Raw genomic sequence first — 27,601 nt, 5'->3', positions numbered from 1 at the left:
CCTCCTGGGGCATGTAGGCGAGCCAAGGGGTGCGCGCGACGAAGCAGAGGACCGCAAGGAGGCAGAGGAGGTAGGGGAGCGTGAAGAGGGGAAGCGGGCGAGATGGGGCGGCACCTGTGGAGGACAAGGTGGTAGGAGAGGAGATTGACGAGGTGGCGGCGGCAACGATATAGGGCAGTACCGCGGGATGGGGTGGCGCCGGAGCGCTGAGATGCGGTGATTTACGAGGGGTTAGGGCTGGGGATTCGGCTGAGGACGCCGATGCGGCGAGTGGCGAGGAAGAAGGTAAGGAGGAAGCGGCGGATGGGCGAGTGATGCGAATGTGCATGCGCTAAAACACAGGATGCGGAATAATATGGGCCAGCAAGTGGAGGAAGACACGGGACGCGGAAGCCATCAGGCGGACGAAGGAGCAGTCGATCGGTAGAGGAATCATGAAGGAATATTCTGGTGGATGAAACACGTTTTACGTCTTTTTTAAGTAGGAGAGAAGATGACATTTGCTTCACTAAAACCACTTCCACAAGCTAATTATTTGTTTTAGTTTCTATCTTTAAAAATAAAAACCCAAACAAACAAAAGCTTATTAGACGTGTGCATGCTGAACGGCTGTAGTCTCGAAATGAACGCACAAGCGGACCCTTCCCAGGGACACGAACGGACTTGGCCTCTTAGAAGCAATGATTTTATTTTTATATTTTCTAATTTAACTGAAATAGGCACCTATTTGAAAATTTTTATAAAAATAGGCACGGCCCTTTTCAGTGGGGAGCTATAAATTTCATGCATTCAGCAGAAAAGAATTAAATATAACCTAAACGATAAATGATGTGACAATTCATGTGTCCGTACAAAGATTCTTCTCATCCTCTGAGTGCGAACTAAATATTTCCCTCCTGCCATCAGCCACTGACTGCAACATAAAGATTATATTATTTATATTATTCTCTGTAAAAATAACTTAAATGACTAATCAAATTTCGTCAATGACAATCCTAGTCAGTGTGTCCAGTCAGCGTGCTGACATCAGTGTTATGCAGTAATTCGATTTTTTAGAAAATAAATCATGAAAATAAATTATTCCCAAAAATAGGTTTTATGTTTAGAAAAAATCCAAAAAATATAAAATGATTTAGATAAATTTTTTAATATGTTTTTAGCTCTATTTTTAAAAAATAATATTTAATGTTTTTATAGTGTAAAAATTATTCCAAAATGTTAGAATAAATGTTTTAATTTGGAAAATAGTTTTAGAAAATATCGATTAATTCTGATAAAGTTTAAAAATATTTTCTTTGATAAAATATACTTTTAATATGTTTTGTTGCATATGAAATTAGTTTTAATTATAGAAAAATTAGGTTTAAATCCAGAAAATTAGATTTTATCATTTTTAGTTGTAGTTTGGCCTCATTTTTAGCCATTTAAAATTCATTTAGCCGTACTTTTGTGCATATTTTGGTTATATTTGAGCACATTTGAGTACATTTTTGGTACATTTTGTGCACATTTGAACATATTTTGGGCACATTTATCACATTTTGGTCTTATTTGGGCACATTTTGATCATATTTGACTAAATTTTGGTCATATTTGGGTACATTTTGGTTATATTTTGGACATATTTGAGCATATCTGAGTATATTTTGGTATATTTGGGCACATTTGACCATATCTTACCCAAATATGTCCAAAATGTGCTCAAAATATGCGCAAATATAAAAAAATATGCCCAAATATAGCTAAAATGTGTCCAAATATGACCAAATATACCTAAAATGTGTCTAAATGTGACCAATTGTGCCCAAAATATACCCAAATGTAACCGAAATATGGCTAAAATATGACCAAATGTGTCCAAATGTGCTCAAATTTACCAAAATGTGTCAAAAAGTATGGCTAAACTAATTTAAACGGCTAGAAACGACGCGAAAACTACAGTTAAAAATGACAAAAACTATTTTTCTAAAATTAAACCTAATTTTTCTAGAATTAAACTAATTTAATATATAACAAAAATATTTAAAACATTTATTTTATGAAAGAAAATATTTTTAAAATTTATCAGAATTAATCTATATTTTATAAAACTATTTTAAAAATTAAAACATTTATTCTAACATTTTTAGAATAATTTTTAAACTATAAATATTAAATAATATTTATAGAAATAAAAACAGAGTTAAACACATATTAAAACATTTATCTAAATCATTTTATTTTTTTTGATTTTTTTAAACATAAATTTTTTTTTTCGGAACAATTTATTTTTGTTAATTATCAAATTACTTGCAATGTTGATGTGAGCACGCTGACGGGACTGTCATGTGGTGAAACCACCACCACGTCATTAAATCTTGAGAAAAACTATTTTGAGAGTAAAATTGATGGTATTGATAGTTTAGAGGAATAAAATAGGCGGTTTGAAAATTCAGTTATCCCGATCAAACATGATATTTAAAGGAGTAAAATGGACTTATAAAAACAATTTCAGAAGCGATTGACATGGGCAGTGACGGCCTCGCCAAATGGGCTCACCGGAAAAAGAAGAAAAAGAAAAAAAAATACAAACAAAAGCCCCAACACAACACAGAGGTCTACGCAGCGGTTCCCCACGCCGGCGCCGCCGATGGAATCCGCCGCCGCCCGGTCGCGCGGCCGCCCAGCCCTCCGCCTCCTCTGCCCCAAGGCGTCTCTCCTGTCCCCGCCCTGCCCCTCCCCCCTCCGATGGCTCGTCGGCACCCCGCGCGTCCTCCCTCCCTTCACCGTCGCTGCCGCCCTCCGCTCCCTCCACGCCGACCCCGATCTCCCCCGAGAAGCAGGCAAGTGTCACCCAACCTCCCAGCCAGGCACTCTCGGTCTTACCTGACGATCTCCCTGTACTTCTGTGCACCGTGCAGACGAAATCAGGGGATTGCTGCTCCGGGGATTCGACATCGTCGGGGCGCTGCTCGTTAGCGGCGAGAGTTCCGATGCGGACGCCACGCGGGCTCTGGAGCTTTCTCAGGCGCTGAGAGAGAGGCTGTTCGGCGAGGCGGCAAGCCATGGCATGGTTGGGGGCTACCTGGATGCCGCTACCAGGGAGATTCGGTTTGTTGCCTCTGAGAGCGACGGGTCGGAAGTGGTGGAAGGGTCGGAGGTTGTGTGGGAGGATGAGCCTGGGAGGTTGTTGTGGGAGAAGGGCTGCCTCCTGCGCTGTGAGCTGCCACTGAAGCTGCCACTCTACGTTCCAGCGGATCAGATGTCAGGTAAATGCATGAAAGTCTACCGATAATCCTATATATTACCGCGATCACAACTTTTCCAGAATGTCACTGATTCAAAAATCACCCAACTAGCCGGCTCACACCTAGAATCTAATCGCTGCCTAGACAGCCTTAGCAGCCACTTGATCAGTGATTAGGCAGCGGGCAGGCGCCACCCTGCCTCCTGCTAGCGCCTAGTGCATTTTAAAACACTCGTGACAGTACAAAATGGATGCACAAAAGTAGATATTAACACAATATGCGTGATACGTAATCATCTTGAGCGCTGACATGCATATGGTGAATATGGAGTGTACTGTGTTTCCTTCATTGCACATGGAGTCATGGACACATGTTATTTTGCTTTTCAGATTACTACATTTTGTTTATATACCGCTTGTGCCCCATCATGTGTGCATAGAACAAACATTCTTCTTAACAATTTTCAGTTCTCTACTCAACCCTGTGAGGCTGTGACTGTTAAAACTAAATTGCTAGTTGGATAAGGGGCCAAATTTCATCATGATCTGGTATAGTTGGACAGTCTTAGCTTGTTTCACTTATGTGATTTCGTAATCCTGAAAAACATTCATTCATAGAGGAAACACAACAAGAATATTTAGTTAGTTGAGTGCCTGCACCACGCAAAGAATATTAACATACACAGATTCAATTCTAAAAACAAAATATTATGATTGTCACCACATGCATGAATATTATTCCTAAATTTGAAACTTGCATACAAAGTTTGCATGAACTTAGCAAGCTAAAGATAATCATAACACAAGCCACATGCATACCCACATGCTTAGATGATACCATCTTCCGCGGAAAATCTCCCAACGCTCATGCATGCAATCTCGGATACATCCACAGAAGATTCCCTAGAGTGAAGGTGGAAGAACCTGCCATCCTTAGAAGATTTCGAGACATAATTATATCTGCCAGCACTAGTACCTTTTTCTTATGACATCTATGTTCTCTTTTTATGCGAAAGACAATTGTGTTGGATGAATTGCGAAACATCTGGTTCTCAAGGAAATAGGTTAATTATGTAATCGTTACATCTTGCAGGCATTGAAGAAAGGTTTTCTTCTCTTATTGAAACTACAGCTGCTAAATTCAGAGATCCTCATGTCTCTTACCTAGTTGAAGGGCCAGCTACATCTCCTAATGAATCGCATTGTTCTATTATCTTATATGGTGATAATTTAAGTTCTGTTTCGCATCTACCTCATGACACAAGCACAAAGGAATGCAGTGCAAATAGTGTATCTTGTTCAGAATTCTTCTCAGCAAAGAGGTACAATCTCTCGTTGACAAGAGAGGTAAGCTGAGACTCAATCAAGCTTGTTGCTTGCTTTGTAACATTTTTTTAGAAATGTGGGTATTATCAATTGGCTGACTACCTCTCTTGCTTCAATTTATTAAGGGGTCAAAATTTAGGTTTGCTTGTTGAAATATTTGATAATTAGATTTTGATGAAGAGCATTTTCTAATTGTCCTAATGACTTGTCTGGAAATATTAAATATATGAAGGACTATCTGAAAGCTACAAGGCAGTTGTTAAATGAAGACATGTTTCATTCCAAAACTTCTATGGCAGGATTATGTAGAGTGCCTTCTCCATGCGTACTTCTGTATCCTACTACATCTTGGATCACGCTTCCTGAAATTTTCACTTGCTAGAATGCAGATGCAATTCAAGTAACTGTCCTGTCCAATCAATCGGTCAATAGCTCAATGGCTGGCACCACCCCAGTGGTAGAGTACTTTCCAGGTAGTTATTTTCCTTTGTTCATATTCTGCTTCTCAAAGTTGAAAGTTGATATTCCCCATTTTGCCCAAGTTATTACCAGCAGACATACACGTTTCCACATGATTTCATCTTACTTTCCCCCCATTCCCATTCACTTCAAGTCAGGCAATGTTTGTTCCTGTGTTACTGAAAATATGTTCCTTTCTCTTTTCAGCACCAGCACTAGCCAGTCTGAGAATAATCAACTTGAAGCTCGATATACTATGCTACTCTTCAAAAGATTGTCCTGTAGCTTCTGCTGTATCTGAACTTGTCATTCCAGGATTAGTTGATCAGATGACCATTATGAAGAAGGTTATTGTATCAGAGATAACTCAACAACCCCAGGTATGTGATTCGCTTAGTCTGGTGGTCGTGTTTACTGAAGTAGCAAATGTACATGCTGCATAGGTATCTTTGTAGAACCAAACATAGCGGCAGTAGTAGATTACTGGAAGCCTGAAGGTATCATAAACATAAGATCTTAAGATGTCACCAAGAAAGTTACTGCCATCTATGGAGTTGAAAAGAGTTTTCACATTGGGTTGATATTGGTACTGGAAATTTTCTTAGAACCAGGTGTGAACAAACCCTCCGTTTCAATATAGCAGTTTATGGGGATTCAATATTTCAATTAGTTGTCTCCTTTAGAAGGAAAACAAGGTTTTAGTGATTACAGTTTCCCCCCTTCCTTTACCTTTGCTGTCAGTCCTATAGAAGATGTTGGGCAGTTGAAATATGTCATTTACTGCGGGTAAGCATGGTCCAAGTTTACTAACTGTTACTTAGATATCTTCCTCCTCGGTCTGTGTGCATAGAGTAGTTTGATGGCTATTTTGAAACGGAAGGAGTAAAAACAACGAACTGAACCAGGAAATGTAACGAAAGCTATAGGATTGGTGCACCACATCAATTCTCCATGTAACAATATTGGCAGCAGCGATGATATGTTGAAGACCATGCTTAGCTCATTTCTGAAAAGTATTTTTCTGGTGCTAAAATGTTAGCCATGAGTTATGACTATGAACTATGCATCCCATGCCAGTTACTCATTAGAAGCACCATCCAGCTGCATAAATATGTCCTCCTTTCATTTTGATTTATGAATTATTATTAACAGAACATACAACACACATATATGTACATACTCATTCCTGTTGTCACCCTTGCCAATGATCTGCCCATGCATTCACGATAGGCAATCTGCATTTATATTGTCAGTCTGTTGATGGATTATGGATTATACTTAACTACTTCTAATACAAAATAGGGAAGTGAAAAATAGTCACTAATGTGGAGCTGTTTGGGCAAGCGAGTAATTGATGTTTGGTGTTTTCCTGCCTGGATATTTTTCTCCTCCAATGCATATACACCCATATAATTTCTCTTAATCGTTCACCATGATTTTGTTATTGTATCATTCATATCAACTTGATTGCAGTTTGAAGTTTTAATTTTTTTATCAGAATCTCTTATCAAACATTTCTAATCTTTGTTTGCAGCTTTGTCCATACCATTTCATTCCTCCTGGATTGCTTATTCCAGTAACAGCTATATACGATACAAGATACGGGGAGATAGAGGAGAAGCAAAGTATGAAATTTTGAGTATTTCTGAAAAGTTCATATTTGCTTTCAGTAAGCATGTCAGCAAACATGGGGCACATTGTTATTGTTTGTATGATTCTACCTAAGCAATTCCTTATTATTTACTTACAGGTGAGCTGAGAAGAAACCTGCACATAAGGCTAGGTCTTCCCTTAGATCGACCTTTGTTGCGAATTTCTAATGCATTGACTTTTTGCAGCACTGGAAAGAGAGAGAAAAGTGCATCAAGAAATGGTATTAATATGCGTTGCTATACTCTGTGCTTTTTTGAGTTATATTTGGGATTCATGTGGTCCAACTTTCTAGAATTTGGGCCATATGTGGTATGGCTAGGAATCTGGGCACTTTATTGATGAATTGGAAGGGAATTACAGTGGCTAACTTAATTGGAATAGCAGTGGCAGAGGAGATCGCCCTCCCTGGGAGGCTCTGACCGACTAACTCTGCTTCTCCTTGCCCCCTAATGCCCAGCCGCACCAGTGGTTATTAAAAGAATAGGTAATCTAGAGGTAAACGTGGCTGCCTTACTTGGTCTGCCCACGGTTGCATGTTAATTATATAGGAAGGAGTCCCAAACCAATACAGAGTTAGAGTACAACTCGGTTACTAGAAGGACAGGTAATCCGGCTTCTTCCTATACATGGAGTCTATCTAAATTAGAACCGGTTACCTCCTTGCTAAGTATACCTGTGCGCCAAATATAGGTTTTACTTAATTACTCATGCCTTACTCATGCCGTGGCATGTTACATATATATATATATATATATGTATGTTAATTCTAACAGCCTCCCTCAATTTCAACCGGGCTTTCTACAGAGGTTGAGATTGTTTCTGAATTTTTCAAAATCCCTTGCTGGTAATGATTTTGTAAAGCCATCAGCCAACTGATCTTGTGATGCTATAAATCGAATCTGTAACTGCTTCCTTGCAACTCTTTCCCGAACAAAATGGAAATCAATTTCAATGTGCTTAGCTCTAGCATGAAACACCGGGTTTGCTGACAGATATGTAGCTCCCAAATTATCACACCACAAATAAGGTGGTTCTTGTAGCTTTATGCCAAGTTCAGCCAACAAAGCTTCTACCCAGATTGTCTCTGCTGTAGCATTAGCTAATGATTTATATTCAGCTTCAGTGCTTGACCGAGATACCGTTGCCTGTTTTCTAGCACTCCAAGAAATAAGATTAGTGCCAAAATAAACTGCAAAACCGCCTGTAGACCTTTTATCATCTCTACTACCTGCCCAGTCTGCATCAGAAAAGGTACTTATTAACCTTGATACAGACTTATTTATTTTGAATCCCACATCAAGTGTCCCTTTGATATATCTCAATATACGTTTTACTGAACTCCAATGAGCAGTAGTAGGAGAATGTAGAAACTGACAAACTTTGTTAACTGAGAATGCTAAATCAGGTCTAGTTAAAGTCAAATACTGAAGAGCTCCAACTATACTTCGATATTGAGTACTGTCTTCTGCAGATAGCAATACTCCATCTTCTTGAGACAGTTTCTCAGATGCAGCCAATGGTGTAGAAGAAGACTTACAATTTTTCATACCAACTCTTGTCAAAATATCCAAAGCATATTTTCCTTGTGACAGCAGTATGCCCCCCTGAGTTGGTTGAACTTCAATTCCAAGAAAATAACTTAGATTACCCAAGTCCTTGAGTGCAAATTCGGTTCTCAGATCAGCAAGTAATGCTGAAATAGCTTCTGAAGACGTCCCTGTGACTATAATGTCATCAACATAGATCAACATAAAAATCTGTACACCTGACTTGGAATAGATAAATAAGGATGCATCTGACTTTGAGGCCTTAAAACCGAGATGAATTAATTTCGAGCTCAGCCTGGAATACCAAGCCCTTGGTGCCTGTTTTAGACCATAAATCGCCTTGTCTAGTCTACAAACATGATCAGGAAATTTGTCATTTATAAACCCAGGAGGTTGCTTCATGTACACCTCTTCCTCAAGAACACCATGAAGAAACGCATTCTGTACATCTAGCTGTCTTAAGCACCAACCTCTGGATACGGCTATAGACAGAACAAGGCGTATTGTAGCAATTTTCACCACTGGACTAAAGGTATCTTCATAATCAATGCCATACCTTTGCTTGAAGCCTTTTGCTACTAACCTTGCTTTATAGCGATCAATACTACCATCAGCCTTCCTTTTCACCTTGTAAACCCACTTACAGTCGATCAAGTTACTCCTTGGAACTGCTGGAACCAGCCGCCATGTTTTGTTCCTGTAGAGAGCTTCCAACTCTTCTTTCATAGCATTTTTCCAGCGAGTATCACCCAAGGCTTCATTCAGATTCTCAGGTTCACCTGTAGAGCAAAAAATCCCATATGGAATTGTGCCATCAGTACGTATAAATGGCTTAATAATACCACTTTGAAGACGAGTCCTGCGACGAAGGGAATGATAATCAGGTGGAGTTGAAGGAGGGCTTGGTGTAGGCGACCCAGTAGAGCTTGAAGATGTTCCAGTGGAAGTTGAAGTAGGCGCAGTAACACTTGAACTCGATGCTGTAGCAGATCCAGGCGACAATGATGTTCCTGTTGCAGGTTCAGGCGATTCCTGGGCAGAAACATCTTCACTGGATGGAATAGGTGACGCCAGTACTTGATCTGTGGTCTCTTCAGCATCCAGCCCAGCCGAAGGTTCAACTGAACTGCCTCCAGGTGCACCAGAACCCGACAATTCCATGTTTCCGTCGCTGTTCTCCTGTGAAAACTGCACAACACTAGCTCCATCCTCAGCTTCATTAGTAATAATTGGATCAAAACGGTTTACATCCCCAGTACTATTCAAGAGATAATCAGGTAGGAGAAGGATTTCCTGCCTGAGACGAGTACCAGCATTCTCATGCAGTTTTTCAAAAGGAAAAACAGATTCATCAAAAACCACATCACGTGAGATATATACACGGCCAGTAGACACATCAAGGCACTTGAAGCCTTTGTGGAGAGAACTATATCCAAGAAAGACACATTGCTTGGATCGAAAAGCAAGTTTTCTCTTATTGAAAGGACGAAGGTTTGGCCAACAAGCACAACCAAAAATGCGCAGGGAAGAATAATCTGGCTTTTGCTGAAGAAGGAGTTCTACTGGCGTGTGATAGTCAATGACCTTTGTTGGGAGCAAATTTATGAGATAGGTGGCTGTGAGAAAAGCCTCATCCCAGAATTTCAAGGGCATAGCTGCATTTGCAAGAAGGGCAAGACCAACCTCAACAATGTGCCTATGCTTTCTTTCAGCCGAACCATTTTGCTGATGAGCATGTGGGCACGAAACTCTATGAGCAATGCCTATTTTCTGGAAAAAGGAGTTTAGTTTTTCATATTCACCCCCCCAGTCGGTTTGCATAGAGAGAATCTTTCTATCGAATTTCCTTTCAACAAGATTCTGAAAATTCAGGAAAACTTGAAAAACATCAGATCTGTTTTTCAGGAGATAAGTCCATGTATATCTACTGTAATCATCAATGAAGCTTACATAATAGGTGTGACGTCCCACAGACTCAGGCGCTGGACCCCACACATCTGAATGAATTAACTGAAGAGGGACAGTAGATATATTATTGGACTTGGAATAAGGTAACTGATGACTTTTAGCCCTTTGACAAGGGTCACAAACCGACTCACTATTACTATCAGAAAAAGATAACTGATTGTTCTTAAGCACATGTTTGACAATCTGAAAAGAGGGATGACCCAAGCGACTATGCCACCTAGAAGTAGAGGGCGGCTTGCTGACACTGCATGCTACTCTATTTTTGGGACTTTCGCCATCTTGAGGGCTGAAAAGAGGATAAAGGCCACCTTCACATCTTCCTTGATGCATGACCTTCTTCGTTGCCTGATCCTTTATGAGGAAAAAGTTTGGATGAAATTCAAGATAGACATCATTATCAGATGTTAGGCGATAGACAGAAGCAAGGCTTTTATGAGCACTAGGAACATGCAAGATATTTTTGAGATGAAGATTTCGTACTGGGGTATGTAAAGACGTATGACCAATATTACTAATTTTCATACCTGATCCACTAGCTGTGTGGACTTGATCATTGCCTCCATACTTGTCTCGTACTGTCATCTTCTCAAGTTCACTGGTAATGTGATCAGTAGCACCACTGTCAGCATACCAGTTTGTGTCAATTCCATAGGCGGCTGCTCCTGAGTTGCTTGATCTGTTGCCTTGCTGATAATCTTCATCAAATCTGTGCCAGCACTCCATGGCAGTATGATTTGGCTTATCACAGATCTGACAGCGGGGCTTCATATTCTGTCCACCAGTCTTGACTCCATTGGATCCTCTGCCGCGGCCACCAGAGCCACGGCCTCCTCCACGGCCACGCTGTTGACCACTGCCGCGGGAATTGAAGCCCCCACGGCCTCTGGAAGCAGAATTGGCCGACGATTGGAATTGGCCACTGCCGGCGTGCTGATCTTGAAGCATCTCAAGCCGGGATTCATAGGTGAGGAGTTGAGAGAACAGATCGCCAAGAGAGATAGGGTCTGTTCTGCTCAAAACAGAGGAAACAATAGGGTTGTAATCTGAATCAAGCCCAGAGAGTATAAAAGATACCAATTCATCATCTTCAACAGATTTTCCTGCAGCAGCAAGCTCATCTCCTATGGCCCTCATCTTGTTGTAGTAAGCTGCGATGTTCATGCTTCCCTTCTTGAGGCTTGCAAGTTGCATGCGCAGATTGGTCACTCGTGCGCGAGATTTCGCCGAGTACATAGCTTCTAGCGCCGCCCACACCTCTGCAGCAGATGCAAGCGTAGCGACCTGTGCCAATACCTCTTTGGAGAGGGAATTGACCAGGAAACCGAGTACTTGCTGGTCCTTGGCCAGCCAAGTCTCATAGGCCGAGTTGGATACCCGTTCCTTCTTGCCGTCCGTCGTCGTCACCTCCACTGTCTCTTCCGGCGCCTGGGAAGATCCATCAAGGATGCGGATCAGCTGAGCACCCCTGATTGGTGGGAGGACTTGCGCCTTCCATAGTAGGAAGTTGTCGCGCGTGAGTTTCTCTGATACAGGCTGCCCTAGAGGGGCAGAGCTTGGGGGGGCGGCAGAAGAGGGAGAGGCCATGGTGCTAGCTAGATGGGTTGAGGAAGAACGCTCTAATACCATAAAAGAATAGGTAATCTAGAGGTAAACGTGGCTGCCTTACTTGGTCTGCCCACGGTTGTATGTTAATTATATAGGAAGGAGTCCCAAACCAATACAGAGTTAGAGTACAACTCGGTTACTAGAAGGACAGGTAATCCGGCTTCTTCCTATACATGGAGTCTATCTAAATTAGAACCGGTTACCTCCTTGCTAAGTATACCTGTGCGCCAAATATAGGTTTTACTTAATTACTCATGCCTTACTCATGCCGTGGCATGTTACATATATATATATATATATGTGTATGTTAATTCTAACAGTTATATCTCCCACCTGGGCGGCTGAGGCACTAACCACTCCCTATTATTTCTCCAGATCCTATTCTTTAGCTAGCTAATCCAAATAACTGAGCCTAATCCAACCAACTGAGCCGGCTCTAGCCACTAGAGGCAGCCGCACCCTTCTTCTTCTTCCTAGTGTACTGCTGCCCAATGAAGGAGTCCACAACACTATGTTTCAAAATATATAGATTTGGCAAAAATCGCATTTTACTAGATTTGTCAAATTTCCATCTTGGAGCCATAATATCATTTAAAACATATATACTACTGTATTGCAATCTTCTGGTTGTTGTCTTTTTTTCCTTATATTTCAATCATAAAATAGTTGTTCTCATACATTGTGATCTTTACCACATTCAGGTTTCTCACTGCTTCGAGATGTCCATAGAGAAATTCCATCTAGTGGTGGTTAGTGGTTGCTCTATTTCTTAAAGCAAAATAACAAATCGGGTGAATGTATCTTCTCAAAGGAGATAATGACTTTAAGTTTCATGTCTATCGCAGTATCTGGAGGGATTATGTCATTGATTGATGGTTCATATGAGTACTATCATTACCTTCATGATGGTATTGATGACAATGTAAGGTCTTGCAGTGAACTATCTGAGTGTTAGTTTTTACTTCAGTATTTCTTTAGATGAATAAAACTCATTTTCAAGGACTTTTTCCTTGCAATTTCTTTATATTGATGCCTAGGTTAAAGAAGATTTTGGGGCTGTTGGATGTTTTGTTTAACCTGTATAGCAGATTGCTTAATGACCTTCATAACAGATCATAGATCCATATATGATGTGGATGCTACAAATTTTGTGGATGCCAGTTTACATGACCCTATTTCAGATTGATGTAGGTTATGACACCTGTTCATCTGTTGGATGAACTTGCAACACAAACCAAGATTTGTTTTGAATCAACTTTACACATCACTTCAGAATTTCAGATACAACATAGTTACCATAAAATTTAAAAATTTGAGGTTCAAAATAAAATAAAAATACCAATATGATGTTTGATGGTTTAAATGCAAAACACATATAAGAAGTATGAAGTTCATATTTCTGATTAATACGAGTTAATATTTCTCAGTTTCTTCAAAGTTTAAAAAATAATAATTAAGTTATCATTAGAATCAATACTTCTAGTTGCCATACTTATTGAACCATTATGTTGAAATCTTCGTATGATGTGAAACATAGGGTTAAATAATCAAATGTGTTGCATAGATTTGCAACATTTAGACGTTTACAATTCTGTGCTAATATAAAAAAAGAGATCAACATTCTGGAGCATGTGTATAAGTTCTCCACGTTTCGGCATTACAATTGTCTTAGCCAAAATGTAAAAGGAGGCAAGATTTACTTAAAAAAAAAAACCTGTCCCTTAACCAAACCTGAGTATATTAACAGTTACAATGATGGCTATTGTTTTACCATACAATCCTGATTGCTATTTTGTTTATCTTAGACAGTGATAATAAAATGCTCAGTGTACAATTTTTTGTGTAGAGACTTGTATATTTGTAACAAAAAAATATGAGTGACCAAAATCTTGTAAAATATATTGTTCAAAGGACATTCCTGTTACATGTTATTGCTTTGTTGTGTGCATTTCTTCAGTTGAGGGAACAGAGAGGATTGCATTACATGAGCTGCAAATGTTGCATTTCGAAAACCTTCCTCTTGAAATTACACTGTTAGGTCTACTAGTTGGTTTTTATGGATTACTCTCTATTTTGGAGAAGAAATTACACTGTTAGGCCCTCTATTGGGCTGATAATTCTCAGATCTGTTTCTATTTTTTCAGGGATGGGGATGTGCTTATCGGTCTCTACAAACAATTGTCTCTTGGTATAGATTGCAACAGTATTCATCTATAGATGTTCCTTCACACAGGTTCCAGAGGCTACTCCTATTGTCATGCCTATTTTCCTTGCTGACTTGAATAGCTAGATCATATCAATTGCTCCAGCCAATTCTTTATAAAAATGATGTTTTAGAACCTGTGGAGTCAATGTATGTTTAAAACCATCTTGATTGCCATATTAAAACTGTATCAGTAGGCTAGCTGTGGAAATCTAAACTTTCCAGTAAATCTTTTCCAAATATGTGTACTTGTATAGTTATATTGAGAAGCATCCACAAAACCTTCTTTTTCTTTGGAAAAAAAAACAAGTTGGATCCACAAACAAGTGAGTATGCACGCCGTGTAGTACACTACTGGAAGTGATTTTATAGTGCTATCTTTTGCCAAAAGAAGGTATCGAACAACTTGGTTGATCTCACTACTAGCAGATCCGCAGATCCCATACAATTAGTATTTTAATTTTATCTCGTTCCCAAAAAAAGTAACTTAATTTATATCCGGCGTTATGCCTTAAGCAACACAGTCAACTCTTACAAATTCTATTCTACAGTCTTAGAAACTATGTACATACACTATCTTTGGAACGGAACATTCATGTTTGATGTTTCGTAAAATTCAGAAATCTTTGGTGATCAATGACTTTGCACAGGCACAACAGAAAAACTTCCAAACGAAGTTACAAATCGAACAAAAAAAGAAACACACATAGAAATTATTAACGCGTGATAAATACACTAATAAATTAAGTATGATGCCTATGTCTTCAAGACATGCAGAGGACATGTGACGCCACTAAGATTATGGGTAGATGATAATTCCAACTATCAAGCAATTATTCTTTTTTAAACAAAAATTGCAATTCTACCTGTATTTTTGTATATAAAGAAAGGATGTCACACCCGGTTTTAAGATCAAATAGTATGTAAGCTACATGTATGCCAAAATCAAGTTACATACACGTAGTGGCGCCATAAGTGAGTAGCAGACACAATATCTATTATTACAACGTTACTTTATTACATCAGCGACCCAAGAGTCTAAAAGGAAATTACAAAGCAGCGAAAATAAACTCAGCACGACACCTAGCTCCACAAGCAATCGACCGAAAAGTCACCCGCCTAGAACTCAGCTCCATCGTTCAGGAGGTCCTCGTAGTCTCCACCTTTTGCAGCAACAAGGTGTTGGGAGACAGCAAGCGTGAGTATATAGAATACTTAGCAAGTGTGGGAAAATATAACATGAGGGCTAAAAGTCAAGATAGGCTTAACTCAGAGGTTTATTTGCATAAATGCCATTTTTAGTCAAAATTTTATAAAGGCAATTTAATTACTAAATGAAAGATTATTTAACACTTGAGACAAGGTTCCAACCACCTTGCTCCACAATCGAGGTTTCAACCACCTCTAAACAAAGCAAATTCAAATCACAGTTCCCACCACTGTGATCCACTAGATCCAATCCAAAACCAACCGACTAATCATGTGAGGAGTCTATGCCGCTTATGACCGTGAGCACGGCTGATATATTAGTTTTCCACCTGCAGAGGTTGTATACTTTACCTACAAGGCGTGTCTTCCTGTTTTGCCAAGCACCCGTTGGCCGACGGATGACTCTTACACTTTCGAAGTATGCGCTAGGAATCCACAGGAAAGCCTTTTCATTGCTTCTCTTAGCACGTGTCGACCGCTGTGATTCCACCGCCGTGGGAGTACGCCCTCCACTCCAAAAGCCCCCTCTTGCGCCTTGCGGGTCCGGGAAGTACACCATTCCATCCTCATACCACCAAATGATCTTCACCATGCTGAGAAAATAACGAATTACTCGGCTAGGCTCGTCCCATACCAGACTTGTGGTTGTACTGTTTTCATGGGTGGTCACTCCACGAACCGATCATTAACATGGCCTGTCCAAGACCGTCATCATCCAAAACAGGGTAAATACCAATTATCTTATAAAGCCAACAATTCTGCCTGGAACGCGTCCATAGGCCAACCAACATGCCAAACTTGCCCAAACCCTATTTTCCAAAGTTATCATCATGATTCACATTATTAATCAGAAACATCATTTGCCTATACTATCCATGAGCGAGCAACACTAAGCATAAACTACCAAAACATGATAACCATACTACGACTACAAGGAAAATTGGGGAAATGTTAGTAAACCCTAATCATGGGACATCATATTTGACCAACATGCAATTTGTAAAACAAAACTTTGCAAAGGTAGGCAACAAATGTTCAAGGACACTTGATTCTTTGAAGTGTTGCTCAAAGTCACCGAAGTCTTGATCTTGGATGTTGTCGAACGCCTCCGAGACAAACACCTCTACACGCGATCAAAACAAGCAATACTAAGAACAAGCACTAAACAAAGCAAACACATTAAACAACTGCTATAACAAGCTAGAGCACGATTTTAGAAAGATTTGGGCACAAGAACAGCATAAATCGGAGCAACGACGTGAAAACTACGGCTAAATTTTTTTTTAAACGGCTAAAAATGGTGAAAACTATTTTTTGGAAGTAAACCTAATTTTTAAAAGACCTAAAACATTTATTTAAAATTTTCCAGAATTATGTTATAGCATAAAACTGATTAAAACAATTTTATAGAATTTAATTTGCATTTTTCTAGAATTAAAACTAATTTTATATGCAAAAAACATATTAAAAACATTTATTTTATCAAAGAAAACATTTTTAAACATTATCAGAATTAATCTATGTTTTCTAAACTGTTTTCCAAAATAAAAGCATTTATTCTATCAAAAAAAAATAATTTTAGAAATTAAACCTAATTTAAAAACATGTGAAAACATTTAATCTAGTGAGAAAAACTATTTTAAACATTTATCTAAATCATTTTCTATTTTATACAATTTTTTGATTAAAAGAAAACCTATTTTTTGATTATCGGATTTACACGAATTATTTTCTAACAGGAAATTCCGAATTATTGCGCAACCTATGATGTCATTGGCTGACTGGGCTACTGACTCGGCAAAACACGCTGACTGGACTTGCGACGTCAGACAGAGCGTTGCACGCTGACGCGGCAACGCTGACTTGGTCGAGACCTAACTAAATCACACACGTTCAAACTCGACCCGATGGTCTAGTGCTATCTAATGTGAACCGGTATCTAGCATCTAATCTTAGCCGAACGCTCTAGATCCGATGGTGGGGAGATAGGCTACCTCAACTCCGGCGCAGAACGGAGACGACGACGGAAGACGGCTGGAGAAGGACGGAGAAGGCTCTGCAGTGCTCGGGAAGCGACGGTGAATGGCGGAGCACAACCAGATGTTGACGGTGAACTTGTTTGTCGGGGTTGTGGGTGTCGGGGAAGACAGGAGAGGCAGGACGACGATGGGCTTCAACGGCAGAGGTTTTGTAGCTTCGGAGACTCCGTGCGGTGGCCGGAACTCGAAGGCGAGTGATAGAGGACGTCGAGGTGCGGCTAGCGAACACGGGCGACAGCTCGAACGACGTCGGGGAATATTGGAGCTGCACGGCGACAACGGCGGGGTGCTGTAGAGGTTAGGCGATGGCACGGGAGCTCTTGGGTGATGCAAACTTGTCGGGATTTGGGGGTGCAGGCAAATTGAATTGGTCGGCTCGGAATTAATGGTGGTGGTGAGAAATTAGGCGTCGATTTCCCTTTTTTGATCCCCTTTCCTTTGCCAATTGATCCTAGTGTTGATTACGGTCTTCAATATAGTGCCGGTTACCAACTATCGTGGCCTCCTTCCTTAATCACGCGCGGGGATGACAGAGTTCAAACGAGCGGGTTGTACACAGGAAAGGAAGGGAAAGATTCGAGAGGAAAGGGAAAAACGGATGTGACAAAGGAAGAGGTTCTATATACATCAATCTACAGCATCATTACTAAGACACCAGCTTGCAATTTGCACTCATGCAATGCTTAGAAGAAAAGGTTTCAATTCTCTGGTGATTCTTGTGGCTTGGTGGCTATGGAAACAACGCAATGCATTTTACGGAATATCTTGGAGGATGTGAGTCTGTGATGTTTGGTTTGTGAACGGTAATTGGGATAACTAGATCGCCCCGTCTAGCGGTCTCTGATCTTTACTTTGTTTAATTTCTTACCTACCCTAATTCACAGCTATCGCCAACTATATATAGCCGGCCAACTAAAGAATCCCAATTCTAATCCAACTAGCTATTAAACTAAATCCAACTTTATCTCCTAGTTGATTCTATCTCTAAACAAATCAAATCCTAAAATACCAAACTTATCTCCTAATTAAAAAGGTAACCTACTGGATTAAGAGTGAGACATTTGCTGCCGGCAATGTAATTGACACCGGAGGAGAAATAACAGGTGGTTGTTTGATGGCCAGTGACGCCACATATGGAAGCAGTGTTGCCTCCAACTTTGCCTCGACCTCTTTCATTGGAATTGAATCACTAAGTGCAGACGGCGACACAACAAATTTGAGTGACAATGCTTGAGGATCTGGCAGTACCATGCATGTGATGGCAAGAATTGGTAGCACTATGGTAGGCTTTAGGTGTGTGGCCACGAGAGCAGATGGTAGTGCTTCAGCCGGCACTGATAGTGGTGAAGCGACTTATGCTAATGTGATCGTTGGGCCAGGTGGTGGCAGCATGTTCACTGTATTGGTGCTGAAATTTTTCGCCCATTTATGTTGACGAGCCTCGGTTGCTTCAACCTTCGCAGGGTAGTAGGGGTGTGCTCGTTGGATAGTGGTGGCGGTGGTGGCTGTTGTGATAGGACTGTTGCAGTGGGTGCGTAGGATTGGCGGCAGTGTGGAGCAAGGAAGCAGCGGTGTGGAAAACAGCGGCGCGGCGAAGTGTTGGCATAGGAACAGGCGCATGAACTTGGCTGGTGGAGCAGTAGCGGCGTGGAGCAGGGGCTGGTGGAGCGGTGGAGGTGTGGAGGAGCAGGATCGATGTCTCTGGATACCAAATATTGTGAATGGTAACTGGGATAAATAAATCGCCTAGCTGTCTTTGATCTTTACTTTGTTTATTTTCTTGCTTGCCCTAATACACAGTTATTGTCAACTATATATAGCCGGCCAACTAAAGAGTCCTAATCTTAATCCTAATCCTAATCCAACTAACTATTAAACCTAATCAAATCCTAAAATACCAAACTTATCTCTTAATTAAAAAGGTAACCTTTCTTTCTCTTTTATACAATGATACATAGCTCTCCTGCGTATTCGAGAATTTTTTTTTGCACTCACACAAATTTAGAAAATGAAAGGCATACCTGCATTCAAATCTGTCTCAGGCAAGCAGCATCCTAATGATGTTACTGATAGTGTAGATGATCAAACATCTCTTAATACCATTATTTTTTCCTTTGTCTTCAAGGAACTAGGGGCAATGTTTTCATGCATGTACCTATGTGCTGAAAACTCTGCAAATATTAGGCATAGCAGTTAGCACACTGCAATATGCTTGTCAACATTGATGTAATTATTGAAGTTTTGGTTGGAATAGATGCTGTCTAATAGACAGAAGAATGCTAATTATTATTGAAAAATTATGATGTCAGTTTGATTCATGTAGCTGCTCCAACTTTCCTAATCAGGGAGATTCAGCAAGTTCTTGTTGAAATTGGTGACAAGGATCCATCATTTATTGGATCTCGTGAATGGATTGGAGCAATTGAGTTAAGCTTTGCCCTCGACAAACTTCTGGGAGTGAGTTTCTATATTACTTTTTAATATTTCTTTTCAACCTGATGGAAAACTGTTGCTTTTCTTTTTTCTGGGATTGGGAAGATTTGGCTAGCATAGATAGATATTTTAAGACAGGCGACAGCAAGGTCACATGATCTACACCTGGAACTAAAAAATTGATTGACAAATAACCAGCAAACCAAAATGTGGTTGGTGGATCTCAAATCCTGGCCTTAAGCGAAACAACATAGATGTATAACTCATTAGCATCTGTGCCTGTCATTTACCTGTTGCTGTTCTAATAGGTCACTGAAGCTCTGTTGGTTCTAACTAACAGCAGTACCAAACAAATGCTAGTTTCATGTGTTTTCTTGCTTTATTTCCCTTTATTATGTTCAACATGTAGGACTTAAGTAGTTCAGTTTGTATAATTTCTGATTTCAACGTCATAAATCACATGCTGAAATTAGTTTGTTATTGCATTTAAGCTTAGAAATTATTTTCAGATGCAGCTAGCCATTCACATGTTCAGGGATTTAGACATGCTATTCTTTGATTGTGTGTGTGTGTGGAGGAAGGCGCTGATGCAGATGCATGGGACCTTGCACCCATTTGCGCTGTGCCTGGGAACCATCCCTCTGTAGCCTTTACCTTGCATAGATCAGTGACATCGAGATTAACAACTGTATCCGTTTCGGTACAGGGTACCATGAGGAGATTAGTGAAGTATAACTAAGATGCAAATCATTTAAATTACAGGTTACCATTAACATATTCCATCACTGTAGTCCTCAAAAAACATATTCCATCAGTATCACGTAATTGTCAGTGCACCTGACTAGGACCTAGTGATTTAGTGAAACATTCAGTCAATTATTCACTGGACATTGCATGATAACTTTAGCATCAAACTATCTAGCTTCTTCTTGGTGGCCCCTTTTATTTGAACATGCTTGATGCACTAGATTGTTTGCAGCATTTATTTTAAACTTGTTCTCATTGTATCACCATTGTATCGTTCCACAACACCCAAAGCTTTTGACAATAGGCCTTTCATCTGGGTCATCTCGCTCAAGCTCACAACACAGAAAAAATACTATATTTAATAAAGATTTATGTTAGGCTTGTTTGGCATTGCGGTGGCTTTTTAGAAGCACTTTTTTCTTTCTAGATTAGGGTGAAGCAGTTAGTTAGGAGCATCTTTTTATGATCCAAAACAGAAAAAAAATACTATATTTAGTAAAGATTCATGTAACAGACTAGATTTCACTACACAGCACAGCACAACAACCACAAACTGGCCCTTACTGTATCCATATTCGGACACCGGTGTAAATGTCTCATCATAGTCTATCTCATATGTTTGACTACAGCCTTTTTCAATCAATCTTGCCTTGACACATTCACATTTAACACCCATGTGCATCCCACTGCCCTCTTATGTTCTTGTCAAGTGCACAAATCTCTTCCTATGAGCCGAGGCTGAGCAGCTTGCTAGCCTCAAGCTTTTGTCACAAGGCTGGCAATGAGTTCGTCTTATTAAGCTAATGAGCAAAATGTCCAGTTAGATTCTGCTTGTTAATTGTGCAAACTGAGGTCAAATCGAACTGATAACGAATGAATCCGAGCAGCTGGCAAGCTTCAAGCTTTTATGTGCGGGCACTACCATCTGATATTTGATAAGTCTCCTCTAGCACACCTTTACCTCATTTTTTTCTGCTTTGTCCGATCTGCATCTCCCCCTTTCTGGCTCAACACGCTCAAAGGCATGGGATTGCCCTTTTTTATTGCTTCTTATTAGTACCTCCAATTTCCTTGCCATTCTTAATTAGTTTATGTGCTTCACATTATCATTATTTCTGCTAGTAAAAAAAGAGTTAATCCACATACTACGAAGTAATATGTGTCCATATCGGACTGTGTTTCCATATCAGCTGAACAGGTAGTGCATTGTGCAGGTTAGTTGCAAGATTATTAATGTGAGATCTGGCGATGAGCTTCCCGAGAAGTGCAGAGAACTTGCCATGCATTTCGAAACCCAGGGAACTCCTGTGATGATTGGTATGTGCTTTTGTCTAAAGGTTATTACTTATTATATTTTTTCGTCTTCAATATAGCATGTACGCTTGCAATTAGATAATAAGCATAATTAATGCAGATTATCTGTTCTTCCTGTACCTTATGTTTTGTCAAAAACTATGAACCTTTGTGTTATTGATGTCCTCTGAGGACTCTTCGCTCTTGGTATGTGGTGTATAAAGCACTTAGAGAGGTCTCCTATGTCTGTTCATTATTTATGTTTTAGACTCATGCTTGCTTCATTGTTCATATTTCCAACCTGTAGCTGTATTTGTGTGTTAATTTAACGAGTAACGGTAGTTGTCCCAGAAGTATTTTTCGTGGCTATTCAGTATTCAAAAGCTCAGAATGAAAGGTAACCCTCTTTTCCCAAATTATCATTTTTAGCGCACTACCATTTCTTGATGTACCTGCCAAGCAATCATCATCATCTTGATGTACCTCTAAATGGAAAGCCTAAGAGCACTGCAGAACTATGTCCACACATAGCGCATACTCTTATTGATAAAGACAATGAATGGCCATCAGATTAATGAATTGGATCCATGGGTGGTGTAATTTGTTGGAGGATTTTGCCTTAGGCTACACTTGATTCCATGAATACAGCCTGTTGTATTGATCGTTTAATATTGGCTAACAAATGCAGGTGGTGGAGTCCTGGCTTACACCCTTCTGGGTGTTGATTACAATGAAGCCAGTGGCGACTGTGCTTTTCTCATCCTCGATCCACACTACACTGGTGCTGACGATCTCAAGAAGATTGTGAATGGTGGATGGTGCGGGTGGAAGAAGTCTGTTGACAGCAAAGGCCGGAACTTCTTCTTAAAAGATAAGTTCTACAACCTGCTTCTACCCCAAAGGCCCAACATGGTGTGAGAGCTATGGCGCTTGATATGTTGAGGAATTGCTCAACCGTGAAGGATTATGAGGCAATCATGCTTGGTGACCAATGAGACAGGCATGAGCTTACAGTTTTCTCTTGAACATGTGGTTTATTTCTGATTCGCACTTTTTAGGAAATCTTTCGCTTCCTGTATTCTCAGCTAGGTTTATAGAACTAATTCCATAAAGTGACACTGTTACCATCACCTGCATGTTCACTTCTAGTTGGTCCTACAGTTTGGTGTATTTCCGAATTCTGAACTTCCTTTGCGACATTCCCCTTTATTGGCTTGATACTAACGACACAAGATCCTTGATAAGATGAGTGTTTATTGTTGTTTACATCATACAATTTCTTGGTAACTACCACACGCCAAACTCGAATTAAGCCTATCATGGCTTGTGCATCAGAAGAAATTCTTGAGGACATGCGCTCATCAACAATCCCCATGTAACAATAATTTATCTTGCTGCTTGTCTGGCGTCATCAATCTGTCCTCTGTTCAAATCGGAACAGAGTCAGATCCCAGACCTCCCCGGTTTGTCAGAAATTGGGTGGTTTCTGAATCTAGTTGGAGAAGGAGAGACCAGTCGAAATTGGCTAAATTTGTCTAGAATCCAAGATGGTGCAACATGGGATGAATCGGGGTAAGCGTACTAGATTAGATTGTTAAAGTGGGATGGAATTTCATTTTTTCCCCGGTCCATGCCACTTTGACTTAAGTCATAAAACCAGCGACAAATTGGGAACTAGCGGCTTCCTTCAATATTTTGAGCCAAATAAGAGAAAATCACAATGCAAAGAGGAGAAAAATTCCATGCTCCGTATCCAAATTGCAGTGGTGACAATGATAATGCGTGATGGGAGAACATAAATTACTACATAAATGGATAAAGGATCAAGCTCCTGGGAAACAGATATCAAAGAATAATCTCAGTTATGTATCGGTCTTCGCCTTTTCGACCGCGTATAATCCGTGTCCCACCACCATGGTAGCTTCTCCTTGAACGCCCCAGCTTCTTCATGCAACCCAGTGGCCTCTTCAAAAAAAAATTCCCCCAAATGGAAGTCGATGGAGAAGAGGTAAGTACTTCGAATCTTCACTTGAAGATGTAGACAATAACAAAAAACGAGAGATGAAACTCACTAACCTTCTCTTGGCTGCAGAGCAGCAACGACCACAAGCAGGGCTGCAACTACAATATACAAAACTGTGGAAGCTCTCATGAGGCTTCTCTGTTGCACTTCTTTCCCCCCTCTCTGCAAATCGCACTACTGAGTCATGTTAACTTGTAGTACGAGGAAGGGTCCAACAAAGACAAAGCAAGATTAGTCTTATACTGCTTCGGTTTTGTCTCACTTGAAGTATGAGACCTAGGAGTGCAAACAATGTCATAGGGACAAAATCTTTGTTCTGTCAAGAATAGGTGACAGGATCTGTGCATAGTTCCAAAGCTGCCCCTTATACTTTTTTAGTAGCACCCTACTTATATTGCCAAAAGAAAAAAGCTCAGAGGCAAAAGAAAAGGAGTTTATCTTCTTGGTAAAAATGCGTCCTGTGATATTCATGCCCTCCTTGGCCAGAATTAGTATATTTTTCTTCTTCTTGGTAAAAAATGCCTCCTTTGAGGCATTCTTGTTTCTTCTACTTAAAAAATAAGAAAACATAGGAACATATCTTTATTCTACTTTTAGAAAAAAGTTGGGATCTAAGCAATTCCAGTGGTGCGATTTGGACCCATCAATCTCCACCTGAATAATCACTAACAACTCACATAATTAACACTAAATGGCATTTAGGTTGCGCTCAGTCAAGCTATTTAATTTGACCATCAGTACCTTTTGAAAATGGCACAGCTAGATTTGTCTTTAGAAATTTCATACTTCTACAATTTTGTTGTATTTTGCATATATTTATACTAATAATCAGTGGCCAAAGTAATTTGTGATGATCATGTCAATGTCAAAATCTTTGGGACGAGAGAGTAGGTATTTGCTTGTTGGACTACTAGTTCACTGGCCACATACAACATTTTCAGCACTCTCTTTTTTCTTTTGACAACTTTTGATTGTTTCGTTGATGCCTCTAGCCAAGTCAAAACTTTGGAATAGCGAGGCCAAAATTTGGCAAAAGAGAAAAGGATATTGTTATTTGGAACGTAAAAAGGCTATATTGACGGAGCCAACATTTTGGCTAGCAATATCGTGGCCCTCAGAATGCCCGCATGTGATGTGATCCTAACTCGCGAGTTTCCAAATATTGATAGCAAATCCAACAATGGCTAGTGTTCGTTGTCACTGCTAGTATTTAGTTTGTTTCTAGACGCTATATCAAACCATGTGTTTGTGTCATGTTTATCTCCATTGTTTTTCCCGGGACAAGAGTATCCTCACACATAGCATTCATTCATATATAAGCTTAAAAGGCACCACACACTATTGCCTAGTTTCAGGCTTTCAGCAGAGGTAGCACAAAGTAAACAGGCACCGAGAAATTCTGTCTCGCATTAGCGGGGATCTCGAGGCCTGCTTTGCGGTGAACCACATGATTAAGTGCTAAACTACATAGGCATAATCATAATGAATACATGGGCTGCACAATTCTTACTTGTTTTGTTAACCATCCATGTACGGGAGGTGTTAGATACCGAAGAGAGGGTGTGTGTGCCGGTAAACGCATCAGCAATTTTGCCGAGGTTATATTGCTGAGTGCAACGAAGGTTAAAAAAATCTACCGGAACACTCTAGCTACCTGTTTGATTTTAGGGATGCAAAAAGTATGCAAGACGTACGTCTTCGCCGAGAGTATTTCAGAGTTTATATATCATACCCAAGGATGAATTGGCTCTGTAACATAGTGGATTGGATGCCTAGGACGCGCCCTCGGGTTGACACGATTTTCGCACATTTTATTTTGGCGCCAACCCCAGAACCATTTTTTGAAAAAAATGTTCGGACCGCGTCCAATCCAAAAAAGTAAAAAGGACTATCGCATACACATTCCTCCAACTTTTATCAATCTACATATTTTCGCCATTCTCAGTCCACATCTTGTCAAGGTTGGGGTTTTGGGCACAATCTGGATAGGTTGGGCTGCTGGGGTAAGGGGCATGAGGCTTTTTAGACAAAAATCAGTCATGCGTGTGGGGTTTTGCAAAAAGACCAATGTATACACCAGAACATCTCATCAGTGTCGGTTCCAAAACATCATCAGTACCGGTTTTGAAACTGACACTCCATAAGTGGCACTGATAGTCGAATTATCAGTGCTAGTTGCTGACCCGGCACTATTACCATTTCCAAAGAATAAAAAAAGGAGAATTGGCAGTGACGGGAGCGGCATCCGAGCCGGTTGCCTGATTCAACATCAGACAATGAATCAATTCAATCACACAAACTGATTCAACATCACAAAAAATTATTTAACATCACACAAATTGATTCAACATCACCCCAATGAATCGATTGAATCACACAAACTCATTAAAAATGATTCAACATCACATAAGAGAATCAATTCAATCACATCCCTTCACTCTGGATCCCTCCGCCATCCTTGTTGACGCGGTTGAACATGAACACCGCTAGCGACGTGAAGATCCCTGCAAAACCTCACACCCAACGAAATCATGTACACCCATCAACTCCGGAGAGAGAGGCGCTCGAGAGCACAAGTTGCGTATGAAGGAGAGCAGGAACTTGAGCAGATCGAGATGATCAACTAACCTGGGCAACAATCCGGTCGATTATGTCGGTGGATGAATTGAAAGTCTTGAGGATAGATTGGACTGGTGAGGACCCATACTCGGCGAGGGGCCATATCGAGAGCTCGGCTCAGCGCAGGATGCACATGGGGCGCCGCGTCGCACAACTATCTGCAGTTGGATCGATGTGGCTACTTGCGCGTTGCCATGCAACTCTGGCCTTTAGCCGCGTCGCACATCCACTACCGCCACCGGATTCGAAGAGAGAGGCCCTCAAGAGGCACCGAGAGAGAGAGATGGAGGAGAGGAGGAAGAGATAAGATAGAGGAGATGGAGGAGAGCCGGAAGAGATAAGGTTACTCATGTGCGGTGGACTCGAGCCGGATGAGCCATGTAGAAGATTAGTTCATGATAATATGTCCGTAAATTGACTGGGCACCTTCAAGTGCAGGGATTAATCACGAGACAAGACACATGATGTATACAGGTTTAGGCCTCCGATTGGAGTAATACCCTATATCCTGTGGGGGTGTTGCTGCTGTATATTGATGATCTCGAGTACAAGCAGTATGGCTAAGACTATTACAAGGAGTAGATCAGATATAATCTAAGCTAAGGATAAAGTTGCTGAGTAGCTCCTCTATTGGAGTCTTGATGCTTGCCTCTCTCTCTTTCTCTTCTTCCCATCCCCTAGCCTTTCCACCTTATATAGGGGTGAGGTACCGACTCCTATCCAACCGTAGTCGATAGGGAGTTATCTTCCTTGACATCCAAGTAGATAGATCTGTTTTGAATACTAACTGTTCCGAGTTGAGTAACCAATCTAGACCTTCCTAGTATGTACTTCCTTGATTCCAGGTGTATCAGGTACCACTGATCGGTTCTGTGATATCTGGAGCTGCCAATATGTGTTGTACATACCCTGTCTATGTATGATATATTCCTTATGCGTATATACCCTATAGTTAGATATTCGACAGTACCCCCCTAACTTTACCCAGGAGGAGAGGTTTCCATAAGTGCCCACTCGAGTACCACTAAGTTTAAGCTTGGTCGAATAAAGTGGATCAGGCTTATAGTCGAAAGAATTGAGTATGGACGGATCCTTACTCGAGTATCGAGTGGAAGCTCAGTCGGGTTGAGCGCCTTACGGCTAACCGCACTCGAGACTTGAAGAAAAAGATTAAAGAACTCAACTGATCGACACCCAACTCTGAGTAGAGTTAAAAAACTTTCAGAATTTGAAACAGCAGGTATAAGCGCA

At 40.5% G+C, this 27,601-nt stretch overlaps 1 protein-coding gene and 1 non-coding gene across 2 annotated transcripts; one reads left to right on the top strand and one right to left on the bottom strand.

Annotated features, from left to right (window-relative positions):
* Nucleotides 1-2,505: 2,505 nt before the first annotated feature.
* LOC133904853 (probable Ufm1-specific protease) lies at nt 2,506-22,932 on the top strand. The gene is made up of 13 exons (XM_062346465.1): nt 2,506-2,822; nt 2,901-3,248; nt 4,320-4,573; nt 4,935-5,025; nt 5,219-5,391; nt 6,546-6,636; nt 6,762-6,884; nt 12,486-12,533; nt 12,630-12,706; nt 13,929-14,017; nt 19,581-19,692; nt 21,630-21,732; nt 22,397-22,932. Exons 1-13 carry the CDS (start codon nt 2,630-2,632, stop codon nt 22,624-22,626), a joined length of 1,932 nt encoding a protein of 643 aa, XP_062202449.1. The 5' UTR covers nt 2,506-2,629; the 3' UTR covers nt 22,627-22,932.
* On the bottom strand, nt 11,136-11,274 carry LOC133905602 (small nucleolar RNA Z247). Its single transcript, XR_009907654.1, has one exon. It is a non-coding gene; the product is annotated as a small nucleolar RNA Z247 (small nucleolar RNA).
* Nucleotides 22,933-27,601: the final 4,669 nt, after the last annotated feature.

The sequence above is a fragment of the Phragmites australis genome, chromosome 22, assembly GCF_958298935.1.
Source record: "Phragmites australis chromosome 22, lpPhrAust1.1, whole genome shotgun sequence".
Taxonomy (NCBI): domain Eukaryota; kingdom Viridiplantae; phylum Streptophyta; class Magnoliopsida; order Poales; family Poaceae; genus Phragmites; species Phragmites australis.
The sequence above is the reverse complement of the archived record's forward strand: the minus strand, read 5'-3'. Positions and strand labels throughout refer to the sequence as shown.

Bases quoted from the DNA above. Each gene is read 5' to 3' on its own strand.
- LOC133904853 (XM_062346465.1), top strand. From the start codon at position 2,630: ATGGAATCCGCCGCCGCCCGGTCGCGCGGCCGCCCAGCCCTCCGCCTC. The intron at 3,249-4,319 runs GTAAATGCATGA...TACATCTTGCAG, and splicing joins TCCAGCGGATCAGATGTCAG to GCATTGAAGAAAGGTTTTCT. The intron at 14,018-19,580 runs GTTCCAGAGGCT...TTTCCTAATCAG, and splicing joins ATAGATGTTCCTTCACACAG to GGAGATTCAGCAAGTTCTTG.